At 36.8% G+C, this 27,886-nt stretch overlaps 1 protein-coding gene across 1 annotated transcript; it reads right to left on the minus strand.

Moving 5' to 3' along the window:
• Window positions 1-13,466: 13,466 nt before the first annotated feature.
• On the minus strand, window positions 13,467-24,250 carry LOC115957607 (G-type lectin S-receptor-like serine/threonine-protein kinase At4g03230). Its single transcript, XM_031075896.1, has 8 exons — window positions 22,882-24,250; window positions 16,278-16,739; window positions 15,468-15,587; window positions 15,099-15,310; window positions 14,793-15,003; window positions 14,444-14,681; window positions 14,151-14,301; window positions 13,467-14,010 (listed from the first exon to the last, which is right to left on the minus strand). Exons 1-8 carry the CDS (start codon window positions 24,146-24,148, stop codon window positions 13,714-13,716), a joined length of 2,958 nt encoding a protein of 985 aa, XP_030931756.1. The 5' UTR covers window positions 24,149-24,250; the 3' UTR covers window positions 13,467-13,713.
• Between the last annotated feature and the right edge of the window lie 3,636 nt (window positions 24,251-27,886).

Consider the following 27,886-nt stretch of genomic DNA (forward strand, 5'->3'; position numbering starts at 1 on the left):
CTTGATTCTGTCCAAAACTTATAGTTTCTTTAAGTTTCGAGGATTAGCCCCTCGGCAAAGGTGTGGGGCGTTAACCTGATGTTGGAAGCCCCTTGAACTGTCCGTGCCACTGGCGCTTTGAAGCGTAGCCCCTAGTGGAATTTTATATTAGGGCAACAACAGCGGGCGGCTGGAAGTGATGGAGGGGCTTTCGCAGACCCTTGTTTGACAGGAGCTCGATCCACCGCCTGTGCCAACGCACAAGCCTTTCCCACAAATGGCGCCAATTGTAAGGACTCAATTTGTATCGATCCCAAACTGATATTGGGTTCGTACGTTGAAGGCCTAAACAATAAATTTGTAAAGAGTGGGCTGAAAGGCTAGGCCTTGGTCACCGGATAGTGGTTAGTCATGGTACTCATGGTGGACGCACAGAGGTGAACTAAGCTTGTCCATGGATCTTGTCCATGAAGCTTAATGTTCTTATTATTCCTCTCTCTTTTTGGGTATCATCCCCCTTTTTTGGTGCATGAATCCTTAGATTATATAGTCATTCTCAGTTGATCCTGACCTTCCATCTGTCGATCAGACAGATACCTACTCGAGTGCCTGTCCCATCAGCCGCCCCCCCCTCCCACTTTTTGTTAATCACAATAACCGAAGCCACACTGTTCAGGGGTCTTTTCCCATCAATGTGGCTAGGACGTTTGTTGGCGCATTCAATGCGGAGGTGACGTCTTTTCCTTGAACCATTCCCACACCATACCCCCATGCGAGTCCCATTCCACTCGCCTTTTCTTCTGGGAGCGCTTTGGAGGCTGCCTTTGATGACGTGTCATTATTCCCTTTTAGTCCTCGGGATGCCGAGGACAGGGTCATCCTCGGCTGCACCTCTAGGCCATTTGGACTTTCGCTACTTGTCCTCGGCAACTATTCTCCTCAGCTCGGGCTTTGGGCCCTAACGGAGAGTGGGCCGGGACTACAAATTCTCTGGCCCCACAATATGCATAATAGTAGTGTAATGAGAAATTTGGCGTAACCAATATCATTAAAATTGCAAGGGATAATCATTTTAGTACCTCAAATTGTATTAGTCGAACTAATGTCCTATATAGTTAATAATCTAAACTAATATAAATAGCACCACTATTGTGGAAGCGAGTGATCCGAGCACGCCTAGGGGCTTTGGGCCCTGTCCAAGGATGATTAAGGATCCAAGGATAAATAAAGATCCATAAGCACATAGATAGGAAGTCCGAGGAGGAAAGGCACCTCGAGAATACTTTAAGTAATCAACTATACCGTAAAGTAGAGCCTCAGGAAAGATAACAGAGCCGTGTTGACAACGAAAAGAAGAAATATCTAGGAAGGTGACTGCCACCTCCATATTTAATGCACTACACTAACTGAACTAGCTGCATTTATGAAGAAATGACACTTGAATAGTGTTTTCACAGCTCACAGCCCTTCCTATCACCTCCAGAAGGGTCTTGATGGGACAAGCATCCAAAGGTTTCCTTAAAAAATTGTACAAATGAAAGGCGAAGATGCAAGGGGAGGGACTATATAAGGAAATCAGTGGGGATCGGACAAAGAGAGAGAGAGAGAGAGAGAGAGAGGAACATATAATTTCATTGTAAAAGGAATATTCTTGATCAATATATGAACAACTCATTCTTGGACTTACCCGAGAAAGGATTTTACGTTGAATCTGTGTTTCTTACTCTAATATCTCGAGCCTAGTCATTCTGAAGTCTAAATTTTACTTAGCTTTGAAATTTTCTTACAAGACTCACTCTCTTAACAAACTTATTTTTTTGGGTCTATTGGTCTAGTCACACTGTTCTAAGTGCGCTAGGCTCCTCATATTGCAGCTCTTACAACTATAATTCATCATTCCTGTGCGTAAGCACAAAGTTACATATTACTATATATATATATATATATATATATATATAAACAGGTAAAACTAAGAAAAAATTCAATTAAATTTCAAATTGGATTTCAATTAGGTTTTAATTTTGCACCACATGTTCCATTTAATTTAAGTTTTTGATTTTTGTACAAAATGAGTTAATTTAGTGTAGAAAACAAAGAGTCCAATAAAAAAAAAAAAACATAATCATATATCTAACTCTATATATAAAATTAGAAGAAGAGAGAGATTGAATAATTTTATTTTTATGACCAATTTTTTTATGACTAAAAACAATTCAAATTTAAAAGTCATTTATGTACGGTCCATTATTAACTAGGTAATATATATATATATATGTGTGTGTGTGTGTGTGTGGGGGGGGGGGGGGGGCTATGGCCCAAAGTAATGTATTGGGCCTTGGGCCTTATCTGAGGACACTAACAAATCCGAGGAGACAAACATGACTTAGGTGATCTACATTACAAGCCTCATCATTGGGAGACAAAGAAAAGAAAGTCCGAGGAGGAACTTCTCCTCGGACACGGCAAACCCGGAGCAAATGTATATTCAAACTGTTGAAGCACACTTCCTGAACATGTGAAAGGAAAGAAAACTCAAAATATCTAAGGAAAAGCTACCACCACCACATTAAATACAATACAGTTGCTTTTCTGGTCGCATTAATGTAGAGAAGACCCCTAAACAATGCTGTCTTGGCTGTCGCAACTTACAAAGGACTGAAAGGGGTGTCTGATGGGATGGGTGCTCAAGTAGGGGTCCAGGTGATCAACAAGTGTAAGATCTAGATGATCAGAGATAGTCTATATAATGTAGAAAAGCTCCCATTAAAAAAAATAAAAAAATGAAAGAAAAAAGAAAAAGGGGAGAAGAATACTGAGTATGAAAAGAACATTGATGTGATGATCTGTAATCATAAATAAAATTCTACCCTCCTCGGACAGAAAGTCCTTTGACCATGATAGCTTTTATTCGTGTCTCGTTAGTCCTAAATCCCATGCAAGCTGTTGCTCAACTCATTTTAACCTAATTCTTTGACCCATACTCTACCAAATTCATTGTATTGGGTTCTTTAGATTAAAATTCCATAAGATCTGGGCTTGGGCTCCAAATCTTGTCCCTACAATATATATATAGCTTTTTTAACCAAAGTTTAGAGAAAATTCAATTATAATCAAGATTGGATTTTGTTTTTGTTATCTTTCCATACAAATTAAATTATTTAGATTTTTGCTAATATTTTTTCTCTAAACTAATGAGCATATTTTTCATACTATTTCTATTCAGATATTTTTTATGCAAAGATATTGAACTTAACAAACTGTAATTGAGCTGAACGATTCCATACATTTATCCTCATTCAATTTAGGATATACTATTTAACCAATTTATTATTTTATTTTGTGTTATATTTAGTATAATTCCACAAACAATAATTTTGAATTGATATTGTATATGTAGTATCCAATAGTGATTTTCAAAATTATATACATAATAACAATATAATGAGAAACTTAGCATCACTAAAATCATGAAAATTGTAAGGAAAAACTATTTTAGTACCTCCAAATGTCTTAGTTAAACTATGTCATATATGTTTAATAACTCAAACTAACATTAATAGCACCACTACAATTTATCATTCTCGTGTGTAAGCATGAATTACATACTAGTATATATTAATAGGTAAAGTTTAGAGAAAATCCAATTAGATTTTACAATTGAAGTCCAATTTTGTGCCATGTTTCCTAAATTATTTATTTTTAGAAAGTTTTATTTCTTAATTTTGGAGCCAAATGTGGAACCACAATAGAAATATTCATCCAAGTGAGTTATTGAGTAAAATAAACTAAAGAGTCTAGAATTAATGAACTGTAAAAAAAAACAAAAAAAAAAAAACAAAAGAGCTTCACAATATCAAAAATTATAAATTAATAAAATAAAAATTTTAAAAATATGGACAACATACATTTTCTTCCTAATAATATTCTTACAAAATTTTTTTAGGAGTTAACCAATATTTTTTTTTTTTTTTGAGAGTCAACACCGAGAGCTTTTATTACGTTATTGCAGAATCTAAAATAACAAGTTGTTCTATGTCAGATGGAACATGCTCCATCCACACAAGTAAAGGAAAAGAAACAATTGCTCTCTTAGCTAAAGCATGGACAACATAGTTACCCTACCGCCTAGTATGAGAGAAAGAAAAGGTTCTAAGCGAGCCCACGATAGACAAAGTGTCTTTGATAATCTGGCCAATGGACGGATGGCTCCAATCCGCTGTCCAAAGCGCCCTGTACACTACCTCCAAATCCCCCTCAAATTCAAATAAAGATATGCCCAACACCACAATAAAGAGAAGCCCCTTATACCATCATTAGCTGCTGCCTTTTGAAGCATCCTATTCAATCCTTCTGAGCATAACAGAAAAAGATATGGAGACAAAGGGTCCCCCTGCCTTAGACCCCTTGAAGGTCTAATATCTCCCCTTGGCTCTCCTTCACCAATATTAAGTAAGACACAGTGCTAATACACTCCAAAACAAGAGACACCCACTTCTCACAAAAACCCAACTTCTCCATAATTTTCACCAAATAAATCCACTCTACCCGGTCATACACCTTACTCATATCTAACTTTATAGCCATAAAGCCCCCTTTCTTGGATATTTGGTTCTTCATATGGTGCAAGGTCTCAAAAGCAACTAGAATATTATCAGTAATTGCTTTACTAGATTGAAAAGCACTTTGAGATTCAGAAATAATACAAGGTAAAAAAATTTTGAGTCTATTTTCTAGCACCTTAGATATAAGCTTATAGAGAATGTTACATAGAGCAATAGGGCAGTAATCTGAAACTCTTACCGGACTTTTGATCTTTGGGATGAGAGTGATAAATGTTCGGTTTATTGATGGAGGTATTGAGCCCGTGTTGAGACAAGTGAGAACAACCTCCGCCACTTCATCACCAATTGTCAACCAAAATTGCTGAAAAAATAATGGAGGCATCTCGTCTGGTCCAGGTGCTTTTAAAGGGTCCATCTATTTTAAGGCCATATCCACTTCTACTTTCTCAAAAGGTGCCACAAGTTCAAGGTTCATCTCCTCCGTTACCACCATAGGGGTAGCTTCTAAGGCTTCCTCAATCTAGTTTGGGGAGGAAGAAGCAAAAAGATTTTGATAAAAATCCATCAGAATATTTGCTATGCCATTTTCATCCACACAATGTTCTCCCCTAGAATTCTCCAAAGCCTCAATCCTGTTTCTCTTGAAACTGTGAGTAGCTCGACTATGGAAATAGCGGGTGTTATTATCACCCTCATGTAACCACAAAGCTTAGGATCTCTGTTTCCACATTTTTTCTTCTTTAGATAAAAGATCATTTATTTCTTTTTTCAGCCTAAGCACCCGATTCATGGACCCACCCGCTATTGCAGCCTCCTCCACCTTCCTTAATAATTCTTTTTTCTCCTTCAATAAGCAAGTAATATTCCCAATTGCCACCCTGCTCCACCACTTAAGTTTTGCTTGGCAGTGGCTAATCTTCCCTTCTACCCGAGACATGGCTTGACCAGGAGCATCAAAAAGCCAAGCTGACTCCACCGTATCCCTACACCCCTCTTCCTCTAGCCACATATGCTCAAATCTCCAAGGTTTATTCCTAGGCTTAGGTATACCATTTAGACAAATGAGAATAGGTTTGTGGTCAGAAGAACCACACTCTAAATGGACCACCTTGGTAGTCGAAATTTTTTCTAACCACTCCATAGTAGCTACTGCTCTATCCAGCCTCTCCCATATTGCAAAGCCATCAGGGTGCCCATTATACCACGTAAATTTCCCTCCCACAAACCCTAGATCCCTAAATCCACATTCATCCAACACATCTCTAAAATCTTCCTTCTGTCTTGCAGGTCTTTGGCGGCCCCCAATTTTCTCATGACTTCATGTTATCTCATTGAAATCCCCGGCACAAAGCCAAGGAATAGAATTTCTCCTTTTTAAGCATCATAAACAGGACCATGATAAGTGGTGATTTGCTGTTTCAGACTCTCCATAAAAACCTGTGAACCTCCACTCATCCTTCTTACCCTTATTCATGATACCATCTATATGGTTTGGAGAAAAAGTACCTAAAGAGAAATCAATTTCCTTCTTCCAAAATATGACAATCCCCCCACCTCTCGTTTCTTGACAAACTTCAATCATACCACCAAAATTTAATTTAATCTGAATATCATCTAGCCTTGCTTTATCGAGCCATGTTTCGGCTAAAAACACAACTGAAGGATCTTGTGCCTTGTTCAAATCACCAAGCTCTTCCTCCATCGGTAGGTTCCCAAGCCCCTAACAGTTCCAACATAATAGATTCATTGCCCTTGGTGGGGCTGCCCAGCAGCCTCCACCATTGAAGAATTTTTCTAATTGTTTTGAGCAACCAACTTTCTTTTCTTAGGAACCTCACAATTGTCAACCTCCATCATAGTTCATTTAGAAGAAAGAACCACTTCACCTATACTGCGTTCTTCAACACTCTAAGCCACCCTTGCTACCCTTGTCCATGTTCTTGTTTGGGAGCCCCCCTTGCATGCACGGCCAATTGATGCAGCCTGAGTATCGGGCTGAAGTTTTTCGTTTGTACCTGGGTTTTGTGGATTTAAGTGATCCACATGACCTGCACTAGCCTCATGACCTATTTCAGTCTCACCAGGTAAGCCAGACTTCGTTTCATGAAAAGGGTTAGCATATGCATAGAGTTAGAAGCTAGTAAATTTATAATAGTTAAATAGAAAGAAATTTTAATTCTTTCTTTGTATCAATGTAGGCTAAATTTTTTAAGAAAACATTAATGAATATTTAATAAATTATATACTATGTATTTTAAGACAAAATATAACTAATAAAAAAAAAGTTACTTACATCCATCAATGCCTACTCAAAACTTCTTACAACTTCCCAAGCACACTCCAACATAATCTAAAATCCATCATAATCAATTCAATTACTAAGAATGGTGTCCCAAAAATATTAGTAGAATCACCTATCCTACGGTTTAACTATTTAAAATCACTAGATCAATAGTAAAGGAGAAAATAATGTGCTTATTACCTTAATAATCTACAAAATCTTCGAAACTTTTCTCGATGGAATCCTTTGGTAGTATTCTCTCTAGAGTTATACGACTCAAAAGTGACTAATAGGTATAAGGTGTAAGGAGGCTATAAGTTTTATTAAAGTATATTATATATATACTAAATCAATACCAAAATTACATAAATACCCTTATAAAAAATCTCTCTCTCTCTCTCTCTCTTGTCTTTTGTTTTTTTTCTAAAAGAAGAAAAGAAAATGCGAGTATCACAATCTGAGTACAAATAACGAATAACTTCATTTTTATATCAAAGGTACATTAGACTCCAATAACTGAAAGCAATTACAATATAGTTTCTCTTCGCTAGCGAAAGGTGGTTCCTATCCATCTTCTCCTAGGTCGTAGAATAGCCATCCCTTCCTTGGAAGGTGTCTTTGTACCTTGAGGTAACAGGTTTACTTTCAAGGTTTAGTGGTTTTTCCTTTCTTTCAGGGGTGGGGAAACACTTTTTTTCTTTTGTTTGTTCTTGAGTTTTGTTTTTGCTATCTGGTGTTTCTAGTTTTTCAGCTTCATGGAGGAGTTAGCAAAGTCTTGGAGTTGTCTTACTCTCTCGGACGTGAAGGGTTCTCAAGTTTGTATCACAGAGGAAGAAGCAATTCCAGAGTTCGTCCTTGTGGCAAAGTTTCTCACCAAGAGGACTTTGAATGTGGAGGCTATTGCCAAAACATTCACACCCATATGGAGGATGAAAAACGGTTTTAGGGTGACAAAAGAGAGCGACCACGTGGTGCTCTTTACATTCGATAACCAAACTGATCTGGAGCAAGTTCTTAATACAAAACCATGGAGCTTTGATAAGCACCTTATGGTTTTGCATAGGTATGATAAAGAGGTTGATGTATCAGAGAGTGATTTTAATATGGTGGCTTTCTGGATACAGGTACACGAATTACCAGTTCATTTTCAAACAAGGGCTGTGGCAGAAAAGATTTGTGGCGATGCTGGCGTGGTAAACAAAAACATGGAGGAGGGTGACAGTATGGGAGATGGCTTTGTTCGAGTAAGAGTCAAGGTGGATATTTTAAAACCTTTATGCAAAGGCCGTGTGGTTTCTTTGGAGAATGGGAAAGGAATCTGGGTCTCTTTTAAGTATGAGAGGCTGTCAAACCTGTGCTACTGGTGCGGCAGCCTCACACACGATGACTGGGATTGCGAGGTGTGGATTGAGAGTGGTGGCACGTTACCATCTGAAGCCCAACAATATGGTGCATGGATCAGAGCATTACCATTTGTGCGATCAAAAAGAAGCTCAGTATCTGTTTGGGTTTCTACAAACAAAAAGTTGCAAGTCCAAATACAACGACCACCCCAAAGCAGCCTGCAAAACCACAGGTGGTGATTCGATGAGGGGGTCCGGTGCCGAAGATTATCATGTTTGGCTAAAGGAGTGAGACGCCAAATCAAGAAGGAATTAAATCCCCTGATTTTCAAGAGGCAAATCCGTTAGAATCAATTCCTTTCCATACGGATTCACACGTGGAGATTGAAGTAACTGCTGGTAATACGGGTCAGATTAGAGGGAGCTTATCTACTGAGCTGTTTGAAGAGAAATTAGAGGAGATAAATCAGGATTTGAGTAAATTTGACACAGCAACAGAATTTCAATCCAAATCAAACTCTCCCACGGGTAAGGAAAATATTTTGGAATCAATGACAATTAATGAATTTTTCATGAAGGCCACTCAAGCACGTGCAACACCATCAAGCAATACCCGTGCACCATTATTTGTTCTACCCGATACTTCAAACCTCAACACAGTGAATGCAGCTACCTGGAAACGTCAAGTGAGGTATACCACAGGTAGCGATGTTATCATGGAAGATGCAGTGGGTTCAAAAAGGAGTGCTCATCTTACTGGGGGTCAGCCGGAGTTACAGAGAAAAAAAAAACAAAAAAAAAAAAAAAACCAAAAAAAAAAAAAATTGTTTCTCGAGTTGGCAAAGGTGACAAAGAGATATTGGCGGAGGCTGGTTCCCAACTCCGCCAAAACTAATGAGTCTTTTATTTTGGAACTGTCGGGGGCTTGGGAACCAACGTACAGAGAATCAACTTGTGGAATTAGTGTGAGGCAAAAGATCCCTCCGTTGTGTTTTTAGTCGAGACATGGACGGATGAAGCTAGGCTAATTTTCATTCAAAATTGTTTGAAGTTTAAGCATAGATTTATTGCACCTAGGAGAAATAAATCAGGAGGTTTAGTGATGTACTGGAAAGAGGAGTTTGATTTAACCATAGAAACTTTTTCAAAGAACCATATTGATGCCACAATTTGCAAAAACAAGGATGAAGCTTGGGCACATTTGAGAAATTTGAAAACACGAAGTCAAGCACCTTGGCTATGTGTGTGAGATTTTAATGAAGTTACAAAGCAATCGGGAAAATTGGGTGGTAGAACTTGACCTCATTGTCAGATGCAAGCTTTTAGAGATATATTGGATGAGTGCGGTTTTATGGACCTTGGGTTTGTGGGATCAAAATTCACATGGCATAAGCATTATGATAATTTCACAATATGGGAGAGATTAGATAGGCCAGTGGCAACCAATGAGTGGTTTTCTTTGTTTCCGGATACACAAGTTCATCATCTTGATGTTACCACTTCAGATCATAAGCCCTTGTTAATTAATCCGGATGGAATGGACTATAAGCAACAGAGGCCTTTTCATTTTGAGCAGATGTGGATGAGTGAACCAGGGTGTGGGGCAACAATTGAGGCAATATGGTAGCAGGTAGGAGATGATCCAAGGGGTGAAAAAGTGATAAAAAAAATAAAATAAATAAAAAAGTGGATAAGTGTGGGAAAAGTCTAACCAAATGGAGTAAGACTTGTTTCCGGAATGTGATATGGGAGTTGGAACAAAAGAGGAAAAAACTAGCCCAGGCCAAGAGGATAGCATACAGTGGGGGTTCGGTGATATTGATGAAGAAATTGGAGAAAGAAATAAATGCACTTCTTGATAAAGAGGCACAGATGTGAGGGCAACAGGCTAAGGTGCAATGGCTAAAAGATGGGGATAGGAATACGAGGTTTTTTCATAGCAAAGCTTTACAACGAAGAAGGAAAAACTACATCAAGGGGCTGTATGATAATGATGGTCAATGGTACACTAATCCTAGCCGAATGGAGGGTTTTGTGTTGGAGTTTTATCAGGCTCTTTTCACTTCCCAAAACCCGGAGAATTTTGATGAGATTTTGACACAAATGCCTCGGGTTGTAACAGATGAGATGAACAATGATTTGATGGTCGAGTTCCAAAAAGAAGAAGTAGAGACAGCTCTTAAGCAGATGGCTCCTTTGAAATCACCTGGACTGGATGGAATGCCACCCATTTTTTACCAACATTATTGGTCTTTGGTGGGCAATGATGTGGTTGATGATATTCTGTATTTCCTAAATTCGGGTAATCTCCCTCCATCTTTATGTCATTCTTTTTTAACTTTAATCCCTAAAGTTCATAGTCCCGAATATATTTCACAATATCGCCCTATTAGTCTCAGCAATGTATTGTACAGTATTTTTTCAAAAAGTGTTGGCTAACAGGTTGAAAAAAATTCTTCCCCACGTAGTGTTGGAACAACAAAGTGCTTTTGTGAAGGACAAATTGATTTTTGACAATATTATGGTGGCTTTTGAAACCCTCCATTATATGAGAAACCATAGTTCGAGGGAGACGAGGTATATGACACTTAAACTAGACATGAGTAAGGCGTATGATAGGGTGGAGTTGTTTTATATGGAGAAATTGATGAAGAAGATGGGTTTCGAAGACACTTGGGTAAATCTGATGATGCAATGTATTTCAAAGGCTACTTATTCTGTTTTGATTAATGGAGAGCCACATGGTCACATCACAACCTCGAGGGGGCTGCGCCAAGGAGATCCTTTGTCTCCTTACTTATTCTTATTATGCATGGAAGGGTTCCATGGTTTGTTGAGAAAAGCGGAGGAGAATGGAGATATAAAGGGTGTTTCTATTTGTAGAAGTGCACCAAAGCTGACACACCTTCTTTTTGCAGATGACAGACTTATTTTTTGCAGGGCAAAAATTAATGAGTTTGAGAAGCTTTTGGAGATCCTAGCCACTTATGAGCAAGCATCGAGGCAACAAATAAATAGAGATAAAACTACTCTATTTTTTAGTAAGTCCACTTTCCATCAAATGCAAGCTTCAATTCAAGCAACCCTTGGAGTACCCGTGGTCAAGCAATATGAGAAGTATTTGGGATTACCAAGTTTCATAGAGCAAAAAAAGAAGGATAGCTTTGACAATATTAAGCAAAGAGTCTAGAAAAAGCTTCAAGGGTGGGAAGGCAAGCTTTTATCACAAGCGGGGAGAGAAATTTTAATTAAAGCAGTGGCTCAAGCATTACCTACCTACACTATGTCATGTTTCAAACTACCGGTTACTCTCTGCTATGACATTGAAGCTCTTATTCGAAGATTCTTTTGGGGGCAGCGAGGAGATAGTCAAAAGGTGCATTGGGTAAGGTGGGAAGAGTTATGTAAGCCAAAGGAGCAAGGAGGGATAGGCTTCAAGGATTTGTCCCATTTTAATGATGCTTTGCTCGCTAAACAAACTTGGAGACTTCTACATGATAAATCCTCACTGTTTTACGATTTTTAAAGCAAGATTTTTTCCAAATTGTTCAATCATGGAGGCCACTTGTCCAAGCTCGGCATCCTATGCATAGAAGAGTATTATAAAAGGGAGAGATGTGATTAAACGTGGAGCTATTTGGAGAATTGGAGATGGGAAGTCAGTTTATATTTGGGGGGATAGGTGGCTGCCACAAAAACATTCAGCACTTATTTTATCTCCATGGGTAGATGGTTTGGCTGAAGCAAAAGTTCAAAGCTTGATTGATGAAGAACGAAGATGCTGGAAGACTGAGTTAATTGATGAAATCTTGCTGGATTTTAAGGCAAAATTGGTGAAAAGCATTCCCCTCTGCCTTACCGAGCAACCGGATGAACTAATTTGGTCTCACAGTGCAAATGGAGCCTACACAATCAAGTCGGGTTATCGGTTTTTGCAGACAGAATTTCAGAATCAACAACCAGGTCAGTCCGATACTTTGATGCTCAAGCCACTGTGGAAGGGGATATGGGGTCTCAATGTGCCAAGCAAAGTCAAAAATTTAGTTTGGCGAGCTAGAAAAAACTCACTCCCCACGAAGCGAAATTTAGTTAAAAGAAAGGTGTTAATTGATGAGCGCTGTGATCATTGTAAGATGCAGCAAGGAGACACACTCCATGCTCTCTACCTCTATCCGAAATTGGAGGAAATTTGGCTCTTGGTACAAGCTTGGAACTAGCGCAGTCTACAGCAAACGACAAGCTTTGTTGATCTTATGGGTTGCATTTTGGCAGAAAATAGGGACCCGAACCTGTTTGCTATGGTAGTATGGGCTGTATGGAAGAGACAGAATGATATGAGGGTAGGGAAAAGAGGTGAAAATCTCCCAAACCTGGTGCAGCAAGCTCAAAACAGATTATAGGACATTTTGCTACATAATTCTGCAGCAACAGCACCTACGAGAAGACCTCCAATGCAGTGGTAGCTCCTAGCGCACCAACAATACGAGATTAATTTTGATGGGGCACTTTTCAAGGCTGAAAACTAGGCTAGAATAGGGGTGGTGATTAGAGACAAGCAAGGGGCAGGTGATGGTCTCATTGGCATAGCGAATTCCACTACTTAGTATAGCTATTGAAGTTGAGACCTAGGCAACTCGACGTGCAATGGAGTTGGCATTGGAAACCGGTCTCAATAAGGGGGTGTTGAAGGGTGATTCACTGATCCTCATGAGCGCTCTGAAGTCAAACTCTCACAACCTTGCATAGTTCAGTCATATTATCAATGATATATAGTACTTAGCCTCTCAGTTCTCCATTATTTCTTTTTCTCATGTAAGGAGACATTGTAATACTGTAGCTCACTCGATTGCGAGGCAGAAAATTTCTCTTTCTTCATTACAAGTCTGGATGGAAGATGTACCACTAGAGATTGTAGATGTACTTCAGGCTGATTTTCATAGCCTTAGTTGAATAAAAGTCTTCTGATGTGGATTCTCCAACAAAAAAAAAAAAAAAAAAAAAAAATTCACTTGCCATGAATAAATTTCCAATAGCAATTATTTAAGCATTTTTGTCAATTACCTAATCGAGATTTAAAAATTTCTGGTCTCACCATGAATATTTCACTTCATACACTATTAAACACAGATTGTCATCAAGCCCAAAAAAAATAATAATAAATAAAATGAAGTTACACGTTAGAATACTTATATTCAAAAGAAAAAAGACTTTACTAATTGAGCTAATTAAAATACGTTACGATAATGACATTTATACACAAAATAAATACAAGAATTTCTTTATTTAAGATGTCTTCTAAAGCATACAAAAAGTTCTTTAAAATAGCAAGTCCAAGCGCAATATAAAACACCTCAAATCTTATCCATTATTTTTCAAAACTCCAGTGCAACAAACACGGGAAATGATTTACAGTTACCTGAAAGAAGCATCCAGCAGCAAAGGAATATAATTACGGACACATATTTACATTATCTCCTTGTGGATGCACGATTAACTTTACAAGGGTAATCATAAAAGAACAGCAAGACTCGTGAACCTTCACCATGCATCATCGTCCTTCTAGACTATTCGTTACTTCATTAATTGATTCTGGTCTAGTAGAAGAAGTTGAGTTGGATTGGTCTCTCCTTATGAAGAAGGCTGGTTGTTTAGGAGTTGGAAGGTTCAAAGTTTCACCATCAAGCATCTTGATAACAATTGACATGGTTGGGCGATCACTTGGGTCATCTTGTACACATAGGAGACCAATATTTAGGCACTTTACAAACTGATCTGCAATGCAAGTATCTCGTAGGGTCTCGTCCATTAAATCCAACAATTTGTTGTTGGTCCACAGTCCCCATGTCTGTGACAGTAAACAAACATTGTTATGAAGTAAAATGTTACCAAAGCATAGAAGATTAGAAAATTTAACACGTACCTAACCTAGAATGAAGCAGAAAAGTGACACAAACATAGATATTTATGAAAATTTAACACACTTACATAACCTAGAAGTCTCATTGCTTGTTGTGATTGATAAAAACTTGTGTTCTTCTTTCCACTTATAATCTCAAGTAGAACTACACCAAAACTAAAAACATCGGATTTGATTGAGAAGATTCCTTCTAATGCGTATTCCGGAGACATATAGCCACTACATTGCAAAGGTTGTATAAATTATAATATTAGCAAGGCACTTATGTGCATATTTTCAAAGCAGAGTTAAAAGGATTGAAGATTTTCCATAATATATAAACAATAAGTTATAAAAATAATATTATCGATATGAAACATACTAAGTTCCAGCTACTTTGCTTGTGATTGCTTCAGTTTGTTTGCCGCCAACAATCTTCGCCAATCCAAAGTCTGATATTTTGGGGTTCATTTCATGATCTAGAAGAATATTGCTAGTTTTCAAATCTCTATGAATGACCCTTAATCTAGAGTCTTGGTGAAGATAAAGAAGCCCTCGAGCAATTCCCAAAATGATATTGAAACGCATCTCCCAATCCAAAATTACACTTTGCTTTTGATCTTGCAAATTTTCATTTTGCATTTAAGAGAATAACTTTAGAAACTAAAATAAGAAACAAAGTCGGGATAACATGGATAGTAAAATAATTGGAGTTAGGTTTAGAAGCCAACCAAATATGAAGAAGTCTAAACTTTTGTTAGGCATGTACTCATAAAGTAAAATTTTTTCATTCCCTTCTATGCAATATCCATAGAGCTTGACAAGGTTCCGATGCTGGAGTTTTGCAATCAATATCACCTCATTCTTAAATTCTTTTAAACCTTGACCCGAGACTTTTGAAAGTCTCTTTACTGCAATTTCTTGACCACTTGGAAGCTTGCCCTGGGACCGAAATTCGCAATGCATAATTAATATTACCTTTTGCCAGAACAAGTAGACATGAACATTAATTAACCAGTAAATGTTGCTCAAATTACCTTATACACAGGTCCATAGCCTCCTTGTCCCAGCTTGTTTTCAATTGAGAAGTTATGTGTAGCAACTCGTATGCTTTCCAAATCATAAAATGGTAAATCTATGCCTTTCTTATCTTCTTCTTTGAACTCACCTAAGTCTATCAAGTCTTGGACATGGCTTTCACTGCATAACATGCGATGTGCTCGATTTCTTTGATCAATAAGCCTATGTTCTAAATCGAGAAGACATTAACATATCTCAGTTCACATGTTATTTACATGGAAGAAAATATAATTTGTTTTATTCTGATTCAAATGAATAAAATATATATATATATATATATATATATATATGCGCTGTGCATGGTATGCATTTTACGAAGTGCTTACCTTTTCTCTTGGTCATCTTTCTTCGCCATATGTACATAACAATAATGACGCAGAGAACAATCACACTAGTTATTCCAACAATCAGAAGCAATATTATTCTTTTCTCTAATGGCCAAGAAACTACATGAAAGAAAGAAGAGTAGTTATACTTCAATATAGAGATGTGAATAAAAATCTTTCACATCAAGTTTGGTTACGGTGAACAGGTTCAAATGATTTAATTAAATGATAATAAGTAGAAGTTAAAGGATGTATGTTTTCATCAACTCATGCAAAATACAGACTCCAACATATATGACATTATAATCACATTGACATTGCTGAAGACGATTTTGCAAATTTTAGAAAAGACCTCCCTACTATTAAGGTAAGATTAAATTAAAGTGATTACACTTAAGTGTAAGAGAACTCTTCCTCAGTTAAATAGCCACTCCTAACATACTGGTAAATCATTAAAGCAACCATTATCACAATATTTTTAGATGAGACACTTTAAACCACGATCTTTCATAAATGTATCCCAAAAACCACAAACAAATCTCACCCTCTATATATATATATATATATATATATATATATATATAAATGTAGATATCTAAAAGTATGGGATTTTGAAGTGTTATATGGTTTAATGTGTCTCAAGGACTTTTCAAAAAAAAAAAAAAATGTGTCTCAAGGATAAAACAATGAGTTATTTATTATTTATTTTACTTTCCTTAAAAAAACAACATAGCCAAGCAACATTAGCCTAAATCTTTCCTTGTAACAAAAAATAATTTTAATTTGCAAAACATCTTATAGAATTCTAACCTTTTGTACAACTTAAGTTTGTGCCATCCCATCGAAAGCTTACGGTGCAAAGGCACCTCCTCTTCCCATCACTTGCTGATTTGCAAGATGAATGTTGCCAATCCAAGCAATCTGCAGTTAAATTACAGATTGGCTCCAGTGGTGGGTCCCAAGCAATCTCAGCATCATTTGTAATATTAGATGAAACATTAGAACTAGAGTTTCTTGGACCAGTTAAATTGAATGGCAACGACTGGTTTAGCCGTAGACTTCGTCCATCCTTGACTTGGATAAAAAACTTCTGCGTATTTGGATCGATACCACTGACTCGATATGTCCCATTTGGTGCCTTGAAGCTAACCTGACCTGTGGTAGTGTTGCAGTCGAAACTGTAGTACATAGGATCGCCACAATTTGAGCTAGTGCTAAGAGGATAGGGGATCATGTTTGTGCCACAAGGCACGCAATTTCGTACAGTTGGTTCTGTTGAAGTGGGCTCATGTGGCTTGAATTTCTACAAGCCCAAGTTGACCGAACTCAACTAGGAATTTAGTTCCTAGTGTAGCCGACCTTCACACATATATATATATATATATATATATATATTAGGTTTGAGTAAAAAAAAAAATGTGCAGCCGTGAGAACATATATGGAGAGAAATCCTAATTAACCTAGTGAGTAGCCGCATGAGAGAAAATAGAGAAAAGAGAGGCAGTCAGCTTCTATTCTTATTTTTTTTCTGTGAGAGAGTGTTAGGGTGTAATTGGGATTTGGGTTTCTTGAGAGTGTTCTTGTGCACTATTGTATTTTTCCTGATAATAGTGAAATCCCTGCAACTCCGTGGACGTAGGCAAATTGCTGAACCACGTAAATATTGTCTTGTGCGTGTGATTATTTTCTTTGACGTGTGTTTTCTCTATTTGTTTTGTTTCTCACAGGTTAGGAATTTTTTTGGTTAAATTCCCTCCAACTGGTATCAGAGCCTAGGGTTAGGTTTGAGTGGGAGCAATGGCAGAGGAAGCAGGAAAGGCGTCTGGAATAGAAAAGTTTGATGGCACAGACTTCGCGTATTGGAGGATGCAGATTGAAGATTATCTCTATGGGAGGAAATTGCATCTGCCTCTTTTGGGGACAAAACCTGAGGCTATGAAGGCTGAGGAATGGGCTCTTCTTGACAGACAGGTATTGGGAGTTATTAGGTTAACTCTGTCTAGGTCTGTTGCACACAATGTTGTATAGGAGAAGACCAAAGCAGATCTGATGAAGGCTTTGTCTGGTATGTATGAAAAGCCGTCAGCAAACAATAAAGTGCACTTGATGAAGAAACTGTTCAATCTGAAGATGGCAGAGAATGCATCAGTAGCACAACATCTGAATGAATTTAACACTATCACAAATCAATTGTCGTCTGTAGAAATTGATTTTGATGATGAGATTCGTGCTTTGATCGTCTTGGCTTCTTTGCCAAACAGTTGGGAGGCAATGAGGATGGCAGTAAGCAATTCTACAGGAAAAGAAAAGCTCAAGTACAATGATATACGAGATTTAATTCTGGCTGAGGAGATTCGCCGAAGAGATGCAGGCGAAACCTCAGGATCTGGTTTTGCCCTAAACCTTGAGACAAGAGGCAGAGGTAATAACAGAAATTCAAATCGGGGCAGATCAAAATCCAGAAATTCTAATCGGAACAGAAGTAAATCTAGATCAGGCCAACAAGTACAATGCTGGAATTGTGGGAAAACAGGTCACTTTAGGAATCAATGCAAAAGTCCTAAGAAGAAGAATGAAGATGATTCTGCTAATGCTGTAACAGAAGAGGTACAAGATGCATTACTTCTTGCAGTAGACAGTCCACTTGATGATTGGGTTTTGGATTCAGGAGCTTCGTTTCATACCACTCCACACCGAGAAATCATACAGAATTATGTTGCAGGTGATTTTGGTAAGGTGTATTTGGCTGATGGTTCAGCCTTGGATGTTGTGGGTATGGGAGATGTTCGAATATTGTTGCCCAATGGGTCTGTTTGGTTACTGGAGAAGATTCGACATATTCCTGACCTGAGGAGGAATCTGATTTCTGTTGGACAACTTGATGATGAAGGACATGCAATACTATTTGTTGGTGGTACTTGGAAGGTTACAAAGGGAGCTAGGGTATTGGCTCGTGGAAAGAAAACTGGTACTCTGTACATGACCTCAAGTCCAAGAGACACAATTGCAGTTGCTGATGCAAGTACTGATACAAGCCTATGGCACCGCAGACTTGGTCACATGAGTGAGAAAGGGATGAAGATGCTGCTGTCAAAAGGAAAACTACCAGAATTGAAGTCCATTGATTTTGACATGTGTGAAAGTTGCATCTTAGGAAAGCAGAAAAAGGTGAGCTTCTTGAAAACTGGCAGGACACCGAAGGCTGAAAAATTGGAGTTAGTACACACTGATTTATGGGGGCCTTCTCCGGTTGCATCTCTTGGAGGTTCAAGGTACTACATCACTTTCATTGATGACTCAAGCAGAAAGGTATGGGTTTATTTTCTGAAAAATAAATCTGATGTATTTGAAACTTTTAAGAAGTGGAAGGCCATGGTTGAGACAGAAACAGGTTTGAAAGTAAAATGTTTGAGGTCAGATAATGGAGGAGAGTACATAGATGGAGGGTTCAGTGAGTATTGTGCTGCACAGGGAATTAGGATGGAGAAGACCATTCCTAGGACACCACAGCAGAATGGTGTGGCTGAGCGCATGAACAGAACTCTCAATGAGCGTGCTAGGAGTATGAGGTTGCATGCTGGACTACCAAAAACTTTTTGGGCTGATGCTGTTAGTACTGCAGCTTACCTGATAAACCGAGGACCTTCAGTTCCCATGGAGTTCAGACTTCCTGAGGAGGTTTGGAGCGGTAAAGAGGTAAAGTTTTCACACTTAAAAGTTTTTGGTTGTGTTTCTTATGTTCATATTGATTCTGATGCTCGTAGTAAACTTGATGCAAAGTCTAAAATATGTTTTTTCATTGGCTATGGTGATGAGAAATTTGGCTATAGGTTTTGGGATGAACAAAACAGGAAAATCATCAGAAGTAGAAATGTGATATTTAATGAACAGGTTATGTACAAGGACAGGTCAACTGTAGTGTCAGATGTTACAGAGATAGATCAAAAGAAATCTGAGTTTGTCAACTTAGATGAATTGACTGAAGGTACTGTCCAGAAAAGGGGTGAAGAAGATAAGGAGAATGTAAATTCACAGGTAGATCTGAGTACACCTGTAGCTGAAGCCCGCAGATCTTCCAGGAACATTAGACCTCCACAGCGTTATTCACCCACTTTAAATTATCTCCTGTTGACTGATGGTGGTGAGCCAGAGTGTTATGATGAAGCCTTGCAAGATGAGAATTCAAGCAAGTGGGAGTTAGCCATGAAGGATGAGATGGATTCCTTGTTGGGGAATCAAACATGGGAACTAACTGAATTGCCAGTAGGAAAGAAGGCTTTGCACAACAAGTGGGTATACAGAATAAAGAATGAGCATGATGGTAGCAAACGTTACAAAGCCAGATTAGTTGTTAAAGGCTTCCAGCAGAAGGAAGGAATTGACTACACAGAGATATTTTCTCCAGTTGTGAAGATGTCAACAATCAGACTAGTACTGGGAATGGTGGCTGCAGAAAACTTACATCTTGAGCAGTTAGATGTGAAGACAGCATTCCTTCATGGTGACTTGGAGGAAGACCTTTACATGATTCAGCCAGAAGGGTTCATTGCTCAAGGACAAGAGAATTTAGTCTGCAAACTGAGAAAGAGCTTGTATGGCCTAAAACAAGCTCCTAGACAGTGGTACAAGAAATTTGACAGTTTTATGCACAGAATTGGGTTCAAGAGATGTGAAGCTGATCACTGTTGCTATGTTAAGTTTTTGACAATTCTTACATCATATTACTGTTATATGTGGATGATATGCTTATTGCAGGGTCTAGCATTAAGGAGATCAATAATCTGAAGAAGCAATTGTCCAAACAGTTTGCAATGAAGGATTTGGGAGCTGCAAAGCAAATCCTTGGTATGAGAATCATTAGAGACAAGTCTAATGGTACATTGAAGCTTTCACAGTCAGAGTATGTGAAGAAAGTTCTCAGCAGGTTCAACATGAATGAAGCTAAACCAGTGAGCACACCCTTGGGTAGTCATTTCAAACTAAGCAAAGAACAGTCACCGAAGACAGAAGTAGAAAGGGATCATATGAGCAAGGTGCCCTATGCTTCAGCTATTGGCAGCTTGATGTATGCTATGGTATGTACAAGGCCAGACATTGCACATGCAGTGGGAGTTGTGAGCAGATTCATGAGTAGGCCTGGAAAGCAGCATTGGGAGGCAGTCAAGTGGATTCTGAGATATCTGAAGGGTTCATCAGATACATGTCTTTGCTTCACAGGTGCAAGTTTGAAACTGCAGGGTTATGTAGATGCTGATTTTGCTGGTGATATTGATAGTAGAAAGAGTACTACTGGGTTTGTTTTTACTCTGGGTGGTACAGCTATATCATGAGCTTCAAATCTACAGAAGATTGTTACTTTGTCTAGTACAGAAGCTGAGTATGTTGCAGCAACTGAAGCTAGAAAGGAGATGATTTGGCTACATGGTTTCTTAGATGAATTAGGTAAGAAGCAGGAGATGGGCATTCTACACAGTGACAGTCAGAGTGCAATCTTTCTTGCCAAGAATTCGGCTTTTCATTCAAAGTCGAAGCACATACAGACAAAATACCACTTTATCCGTTACCTTGTTGAAGACAAGCTGGTAATGCTTGAGAAGATTTGTGGATCTAAGAACCCGGCAGACATGTTGACTAAGGGTGTCACTATTGAGAAGTTGAAGCTGTGTGCAGCTTCAATTGGTCTTCTAGCTTGAGGACAGGAGGATGAGTTGCAGGGATGAGGGATTGTGTTATGGAGGTATTGTGGCTGATGTTTGCAGCTTGTGAGCCCTTAAGGGCTAAGGTGGAGCTGATGGAGGAGTTTGCTCGTGTAGCTTGGTCAATTCAAGCCAAGGTGGAGATTTGTTGAAGTGGGCTCATGTGGCTTGAATTTCTACAAGCCCAAGTTGACCGAACTCAACTAGGAATTTAGTTCCTAGTGTAGCCGACCTTCACACACACACATATATATATATATATATATATATATATTAGGTTTGAGTAAAAAAAAAAATGTGCAGCCGTGAGAACATATATGGAGAGAAATCCTAATTAACCTAGTGAGTAGCCGCATGAGAGAAAATAGAGAAAAGAGAGGCAGTCAGCTTCTATTCTTATTTTTTTTTGTGTGAGAGAGTGTTAGGGTGTAATTGGGATTTGGGTTTCTTGAGAGTGTTCTTGTGCACTATTGTATTTTTCCTGATAATAGTGAAATCCCTGCAACTCCGTGGACGTAGGCAAATTGCTGAACCACGTAAATATTGTCTTGTGCGTGTGATTATTTTCTTTGACGTGTGTTTTCTCTATTTGTTTTGTTTCTCACAGGTTAGGAATTTTTTTGGTTAAATTCCCTACAGGTTCTGCAAAAGGTTCAAGTTTCAAATAGTGAATGAACACAAACAAATGGGACTTGGCCTGTGAGCATTTACAGCAAATATCAAAAGTTTTATTTTAATTTTCAATATATTAAAACAATATAAACAACAAAATAAAATAATATATTTATGATAATAAACAACGATCACAACTATTAATATATTAAAATATTATTTTTTTTTTGAAAATCACACATTAAAAAAGAAAAAAAAAAATTGCTTTTAGTTTTAAGCTCTAGCAATTCTTTGTAGCTCAAACTCAAATTATTTTAACTTTGCTTTCTTTGTTGTAAAAGTTATTTTTAGGATATTGGTTGCTAAATTGACTTTTTAGTCAATTTATCAATCCTATTGAGGATGCTCACATATAAAGTTCGGATAGAACAACTATAATCGTGTGCCCAGTGTGTTCAAAAAGTGGCTTTTTTTTTTTTTTTTTTTTTTTTAACATCTTGCATAGTAATAGCTACTTTGACTATCAGTAATTAGTACGGGGTTTCTAAATTTTTATTTTGGTTAATATGCAAATTATACCTTCTAAGTTATTCATTTTAGTCATCTAATTTTACTTTTATTTAATTAAGTCTTTTAAGTTTTAAATTTAAGTAATTTAGACCTTTTGTCCAATTTTGTTCAAAAAATTTCATTAAATATGCAATTAACTAATGGAAAAAAATTTTGAAAAAATTTATCATATAAAAAATCTGTAAAATATTTTTATTAATTTTATAGACTTTTTTCATATGAATGTAATATTTTTTTTAATGGCAATTTTTAAAGAAATTTTGACCAAAAAATCTAAATATAACAAATTTAAAACTTAAAAGATTCAATTGAATGAAAATAAAGTAAAGTAATTGAAATAAATTTCACGCACATTTAGAATTTACAATTTGCATTTTAGCCTTTTATTTTCATATGAATTCAAGCTTTTTAGTTTACTAAAATTACAATGCGTAATTATACGTTAGTAAATAACATTGTAGTGACTGTTAAAACAGAAACTAAGTAAATTCAAGCAAATTCATATAAAAAGTAAAACCGACCAGATAGTAGATTACCTATGTCGGAAATTGCTACTCGGACGGAAAGGTTTTGACCATAGGGATGCTCCTCTTGAAGATTAAGTAGATCCTGCGTCCAAATCTGGCATGAGTCTTGTTCATCATATGAATAAGACTTACATTCGCAGTTTTTAAGGCACGTCTCCTTGCATTCGTTTTCATCATTGACCATATAACTTTCTTGTGGTTTATCCTCTCGTATCATCATCTTTAAGCTCAAGAAGGTGTTTCTGTCCCCACAGGCCTTGTTATTTTCGGAGCACCCATTTGTGAAATCTCCAGAATGCCACTTCTCAGGGACATCGGGCATAAACCCTGGCAAACATTTGCATGGCAATTTATTATTTGGATTACAGCTACCAAATTTTCCACAAAATTTATAAACACCACAAATGTTTCTCGGCTCTGCCTGTATCAAGGACCAAGTCCTGTTCTTCTCCTTCCAAACCTCTATCATCCCGCTAAAATTCATCACCAACCTTACATTGTAATCAATACATGATTTATCATAATCAGACCTTCTTTTACAACCTGACGGGTTCATGGAGAAATAATCTGAAATAGTAGACAATCGATCATCCTTCATGCTTTTCCAGTAAATCGTATTCCCTTGGTAGATGATTAGTGTGTTCAGATCTCCTACGTCTAATGGATCTTTCTTAATCGTGTAGTTCCCAATTCCAGGGTCATCACGATCTCTCCATGAAGTCAAAATCATGGTTGAAGACATCATCGACATGCGTGGAAGAAATGTATCCGTTGGGTTTTCAAAGCTCTCCCACAGCCTTGTCTCGTTATAGTAAAGCACCAGGTTTCCAGATTCCTTGAGATTCACAGTCATGTTTGCATTTGTACACGAATCACACCAATAATCATCTTTCCAATACCAATGAACCTTCCTACTACTCGTATCCAATACCTGGAGCGTGCCATTTGTTCCAATTCCGAAAGTTCCATTGGAATTGACAAGCGGGTCATCTCGATTTGCAACCCATACAACTGTTCGCTTATCCCACTTGTACCATATCCCAACATATCTTTTGTAGCCAGAGCTTCCACTAGGACTAAAGAATCCGAATTCAAACTCTCCCCCTGGCGAAACCAGAGTTTCATTGTCTCTAATCAACTCGCCATACCTCAAAGAAATTCTATCAGCGCAATAAACATGAAAGGAACACAACAGTACTGGTATGTACAAGATGAACATGGAAGTCAGCATGCAGTTTGTTGACATTCCTTTAATAATTGCGATTGTTCCCTCCATATTTCTTCTTTTGGTTACCACCATGAAAAAGAGAACCTGCACGAGTAGAGTTTACAATGTGGTTGCCGATCATCTAATTGCAGCAACTTCTGCTGTTTCGGCTTTCTTGGTACGAAAATGCCTTGATGTTGCTAATTGACTCAGACTTCTTGGTCAACAATTTTCACTGTCTGAAAGGCTGCCAAAAAAGTATGCTAATTGAACCACTTTAACTGATTGATTTGACTCCCGCCCTTTTTCTTTTCTTTTAGCTTTTCCTTTATTTTATACTTTATAGTTTGCACCACAAAGCAAGAACAAATTAAAATCGCTTTATTAGTGGATCCATTTCTTTATATGCATTATTCATGACAACATGACATGTCAAGATCGAGTCCTTCTAAATGCGTGACTCAATCGTAACTTTTTATTTATATATATGCTAATATTTCAATTTATGGAATTAAAATTAAAGTCGCTTTATTAGTGGATCCATTTCTTTATATGCATGATTCATGACAACATTACATGTCAAGATTGATTCCTTCGAGACTCAATAGTAACTTTATATATATATATATATATATGCTTATATTTCAATTTATGGAATTAAGTTAATTAGAACATACATAACTGGTAAAGTCTTTGATAGTTAAGAAATTTAAGTTCAATCCTTATCTACACCAAAAATTGATTTGTGTCTTAGTTTGATGATAAAGAGCTATCATCCGAAACAAGTATTATAAGTTGAAGCTCTCTCTCTCTCTCTCTCTCTCAAAAAAAAAAAAAAAAACATATTTATTAACCATCTTTTAAAGTAAAAAGTTTCATTATTTAATTTTCTTGTAATATTTACTTCTTTTTTTTTTTCCCATGTATAACCTTTTTTTTTTTTTTTTTGGAGAAAGTATAACATATTTATTTTAAGAGTATTTAGAGCATATTTTCATGAAAATATATAACTTGTAAATCTCCTTAGTAAAATTTATTTTTATTTTCTTAAAAAAGGTGTTGACAGAATTTAGCCCCATTAAAAAATAAAAATAAAATTTTAAAGTGACAGTTGGCCCCTCAAAAACTTTTATGACCCCGCCACTGCTTAAACACTTGAGGTTTTTCTCTTGTGAAATTTTGCAGCTATTGTATAATTAAAGTGTGCTAATATTTTTATTAAAAAAAAGTGTGCTGAGATACACATGGAAACTATTTTCCATTATCTCGCCCCTCTAGTCCTCTACTAGTAATGAAAAAACCACGATGGAGTATAAATGTACTTTCAAACTCCAAGTCTTTCGTCCTATCAAAAAAAAAAATAAAAGGCTCCAAGTCTTTAGTGGCCTCTCATCTAATGGATTAATATCTAATTGTAACATTTATAAATTTCAATTCAAAATGATCAACACTCCATATCAGAAGTATACATATATATAAAAATCGTCACGTGTTCTTAAAAGATGTGTGAATAACAATTTTCTAAAATTAGAAAACTTCTTAAAATTAAAAAAAGTGTTACATTTACAACATTTTCTTAATAATTTCATAAGAAATCTTAGGTGGACGTTATTATTGGTTCTAACTTGAATTCACAATTTAAATAATTTTTGTCACACATGTAACAGTTAATAACAATCTTTTACCTAAAATTTATTGTAAAAATATTATAAAAATGTTATATATATAACATTTCTCTAAAATAAAAGTCTGCAACTAGAAATGCCACCTAACTTAGGTTCATAACTGATAAAGCCTCAACTACGTGATAGCTAGTAGAGGTCCCGGTTCAGAAAAAATCAGAATCTATCATTTTTTTTTTTTTTTTTTGAGAATTTCAGAATCTATCATTTTGTTCACACACTAACATAAATTATATTATGTAATGAAAAATAATCTAAATAACTTTTTCTACCCTAAAAAACTTTATAAGAATCTCCTATTCCTAACCTGTTTCAACTAAAATATATCCGTACATCATCTCACCAACAAGCAATTGAGAGCAGTTATATAAATTTCTGAAATTTTGAGGGGTTATTTGTTACACAAAGCCATCAACAAGGAAAAAAAAAAAAAAAAAAGGTTTGTTAGACAAAGCTAAATTATTGGAGCATTCACTTTTCTTATTCTCCCTCGTGGGAAACAATTATTGGAGTGATCAAGGCTTGCTCAATAACTTTTCGGGGCTATGAAAAACTTTAAGTGAGACATTTCTTTTATATGTAAATATTAACTAAATTATATTTATTTTTATTATTATCTTTTTGTTGTATAATTTCATTATCTTTTATTCATCAAAAAAATTATCTTCTAATTCTATTTTATGAATTTTTTGTTTATTTGTTATATTTTCATCCAAATTTTTTTGTTGTTTTTTGTTTAGTACTAATAAATTTATCCATAGATCATTTTTTAGATTCAATTTATTTTTCAAATTTTCTCTTCTTCTTTTTAAAATTTTTTTTATATCCATTTTTTAATAAACATTTATAATTAAGAAATATTTCTAAATAAATAAAACATGATTTATAATAAAAGATTATAATTTAGCTAAAATAGAATTTAAAGTATAGAACTGTAAGGACTAAAATTGGATTGGACCCAAAACAGGATTGGGCTCAAACCCAAGCGGCCCAAACAATAAATTTGTAGAGCGTGGATGAAAAAACTAGATCTATTCTAGAAGAAAAACAAGTAAATTTGGTAGTTTAAGACTAGTGGACACAAGTAAGATTAGAAAATCTGTCCTCAGAGTAACTCAAGGAGTTCGTATTATATTATCTTGTTGAACAATAAAGTTATATAAGAGTCACAGTCCTGTTCTTAGATCCTCCTTTCTTTTTTCTGATGCCACTTTCTTTAGTACATCTTTCCATGTTATATATTCCAGTCTTGATGTCGCCCCTACCACACACATGTAGGTTAGATTCGGGGAACTCCTACCTGTCCCATCCAGTACTTCCTAGAACCATCAACTAGTAGCTGTAAGGATGCTTGATCACTGTTCAGGTGTCACTTCCACATTAATGCGACCAGAGAGTTGGTTAGGAGTCATTTTAATGCGACCAGAGAGTTGGTTGGGAGTCATTTAATGCGGAGATAGCAACTTTTAAAGATATTTGTTGCCCTTCTCCTTTCTTATCCTTTGTTCGATGTCTAACTCTTAGTAATGATGTAACTTTGAAGTAAGTCCATGATGATATGGCAATGAGGAATCTGACAAATCTACAACTTCCTTTGGGTTTCTTTCTTCTTCTTCTTCTTCTTCTTCTTCTTCTTTTCTTCTTTCTTCCTCTTCCCTGAGAACGAGCTAGGATGACGATGCTCCTATTGAAGGAGTGGCAACGAAAAGTGGTTGTGTGCGGGAAGTATCTTTAGGGAGTGGAACACCCTCTGGAACAACAAACCCTTGGTAGGCAACACTGATGCGGTGGAGCCGGGGGTCGCAAGCTTTGATTACGTATTTAGGGGCTTGGAAGGCAAACAAGAGGGGTGTGTATCCAAGGATCAAATGAGCTGCTTGGAATTGACCGTCAGCTTCGTTCACATACACCTCGGCTTGCAAGATCCTATCCAAGCTTGCCTTGTTAACTAAGCTGAGCTTGGGCTTGGTAGCACGCTTGTCTGCAAAGTCATTGAATTAGAATGGGGTTTTGTTAGAAACAAGGATATTGAGACATGAAAAGGAAACGTAATCCAAAATTTATGAATCTACAGCTATACCCCCACCTGGTTCTCCCTCTTCCATTGGACAGAGTAGGCCATCGT

Source organism: Quercus lobata, chromosome 8, assembly GCF_001633185.2.
Source record: "Quercus lobata isolate SW786 chromosome 8, ValleyOak3.0 Primary Assembly, whole genome shotgun sequence".
Lineage (NCBI taxonomy): Eukaryota > Viridiplantae > Streptophyta > Magnoliopsida > Fagales > Fagaceae > Quercus > Quercus lobata.

Bases quoted from the DNA above. Each gene is read 5' to 3' on its own strand.
- LOC115957607 (XM_031075896.1), bottom strand. From the start codon at position 24,148: ATGGAGGGAACAATCGCAATTATTAAAGGAATGTCAACAAACTGCATG. The intron at 15,588-16,277 runs GTTAGAATTCTA...TCTTTCATGTAG, and splicing joins AAACTTAAGTTGTACAAAAG to TTTCTTGGCCATTAGAGAAA. The intron at 14,682-14,792 runs GTTGGCTTCTAA...AAAATTTGCAAG, and splicing joins TTTAGACTTCTTCATATTTG to ATCAAAAGCAAAGTGTAATT.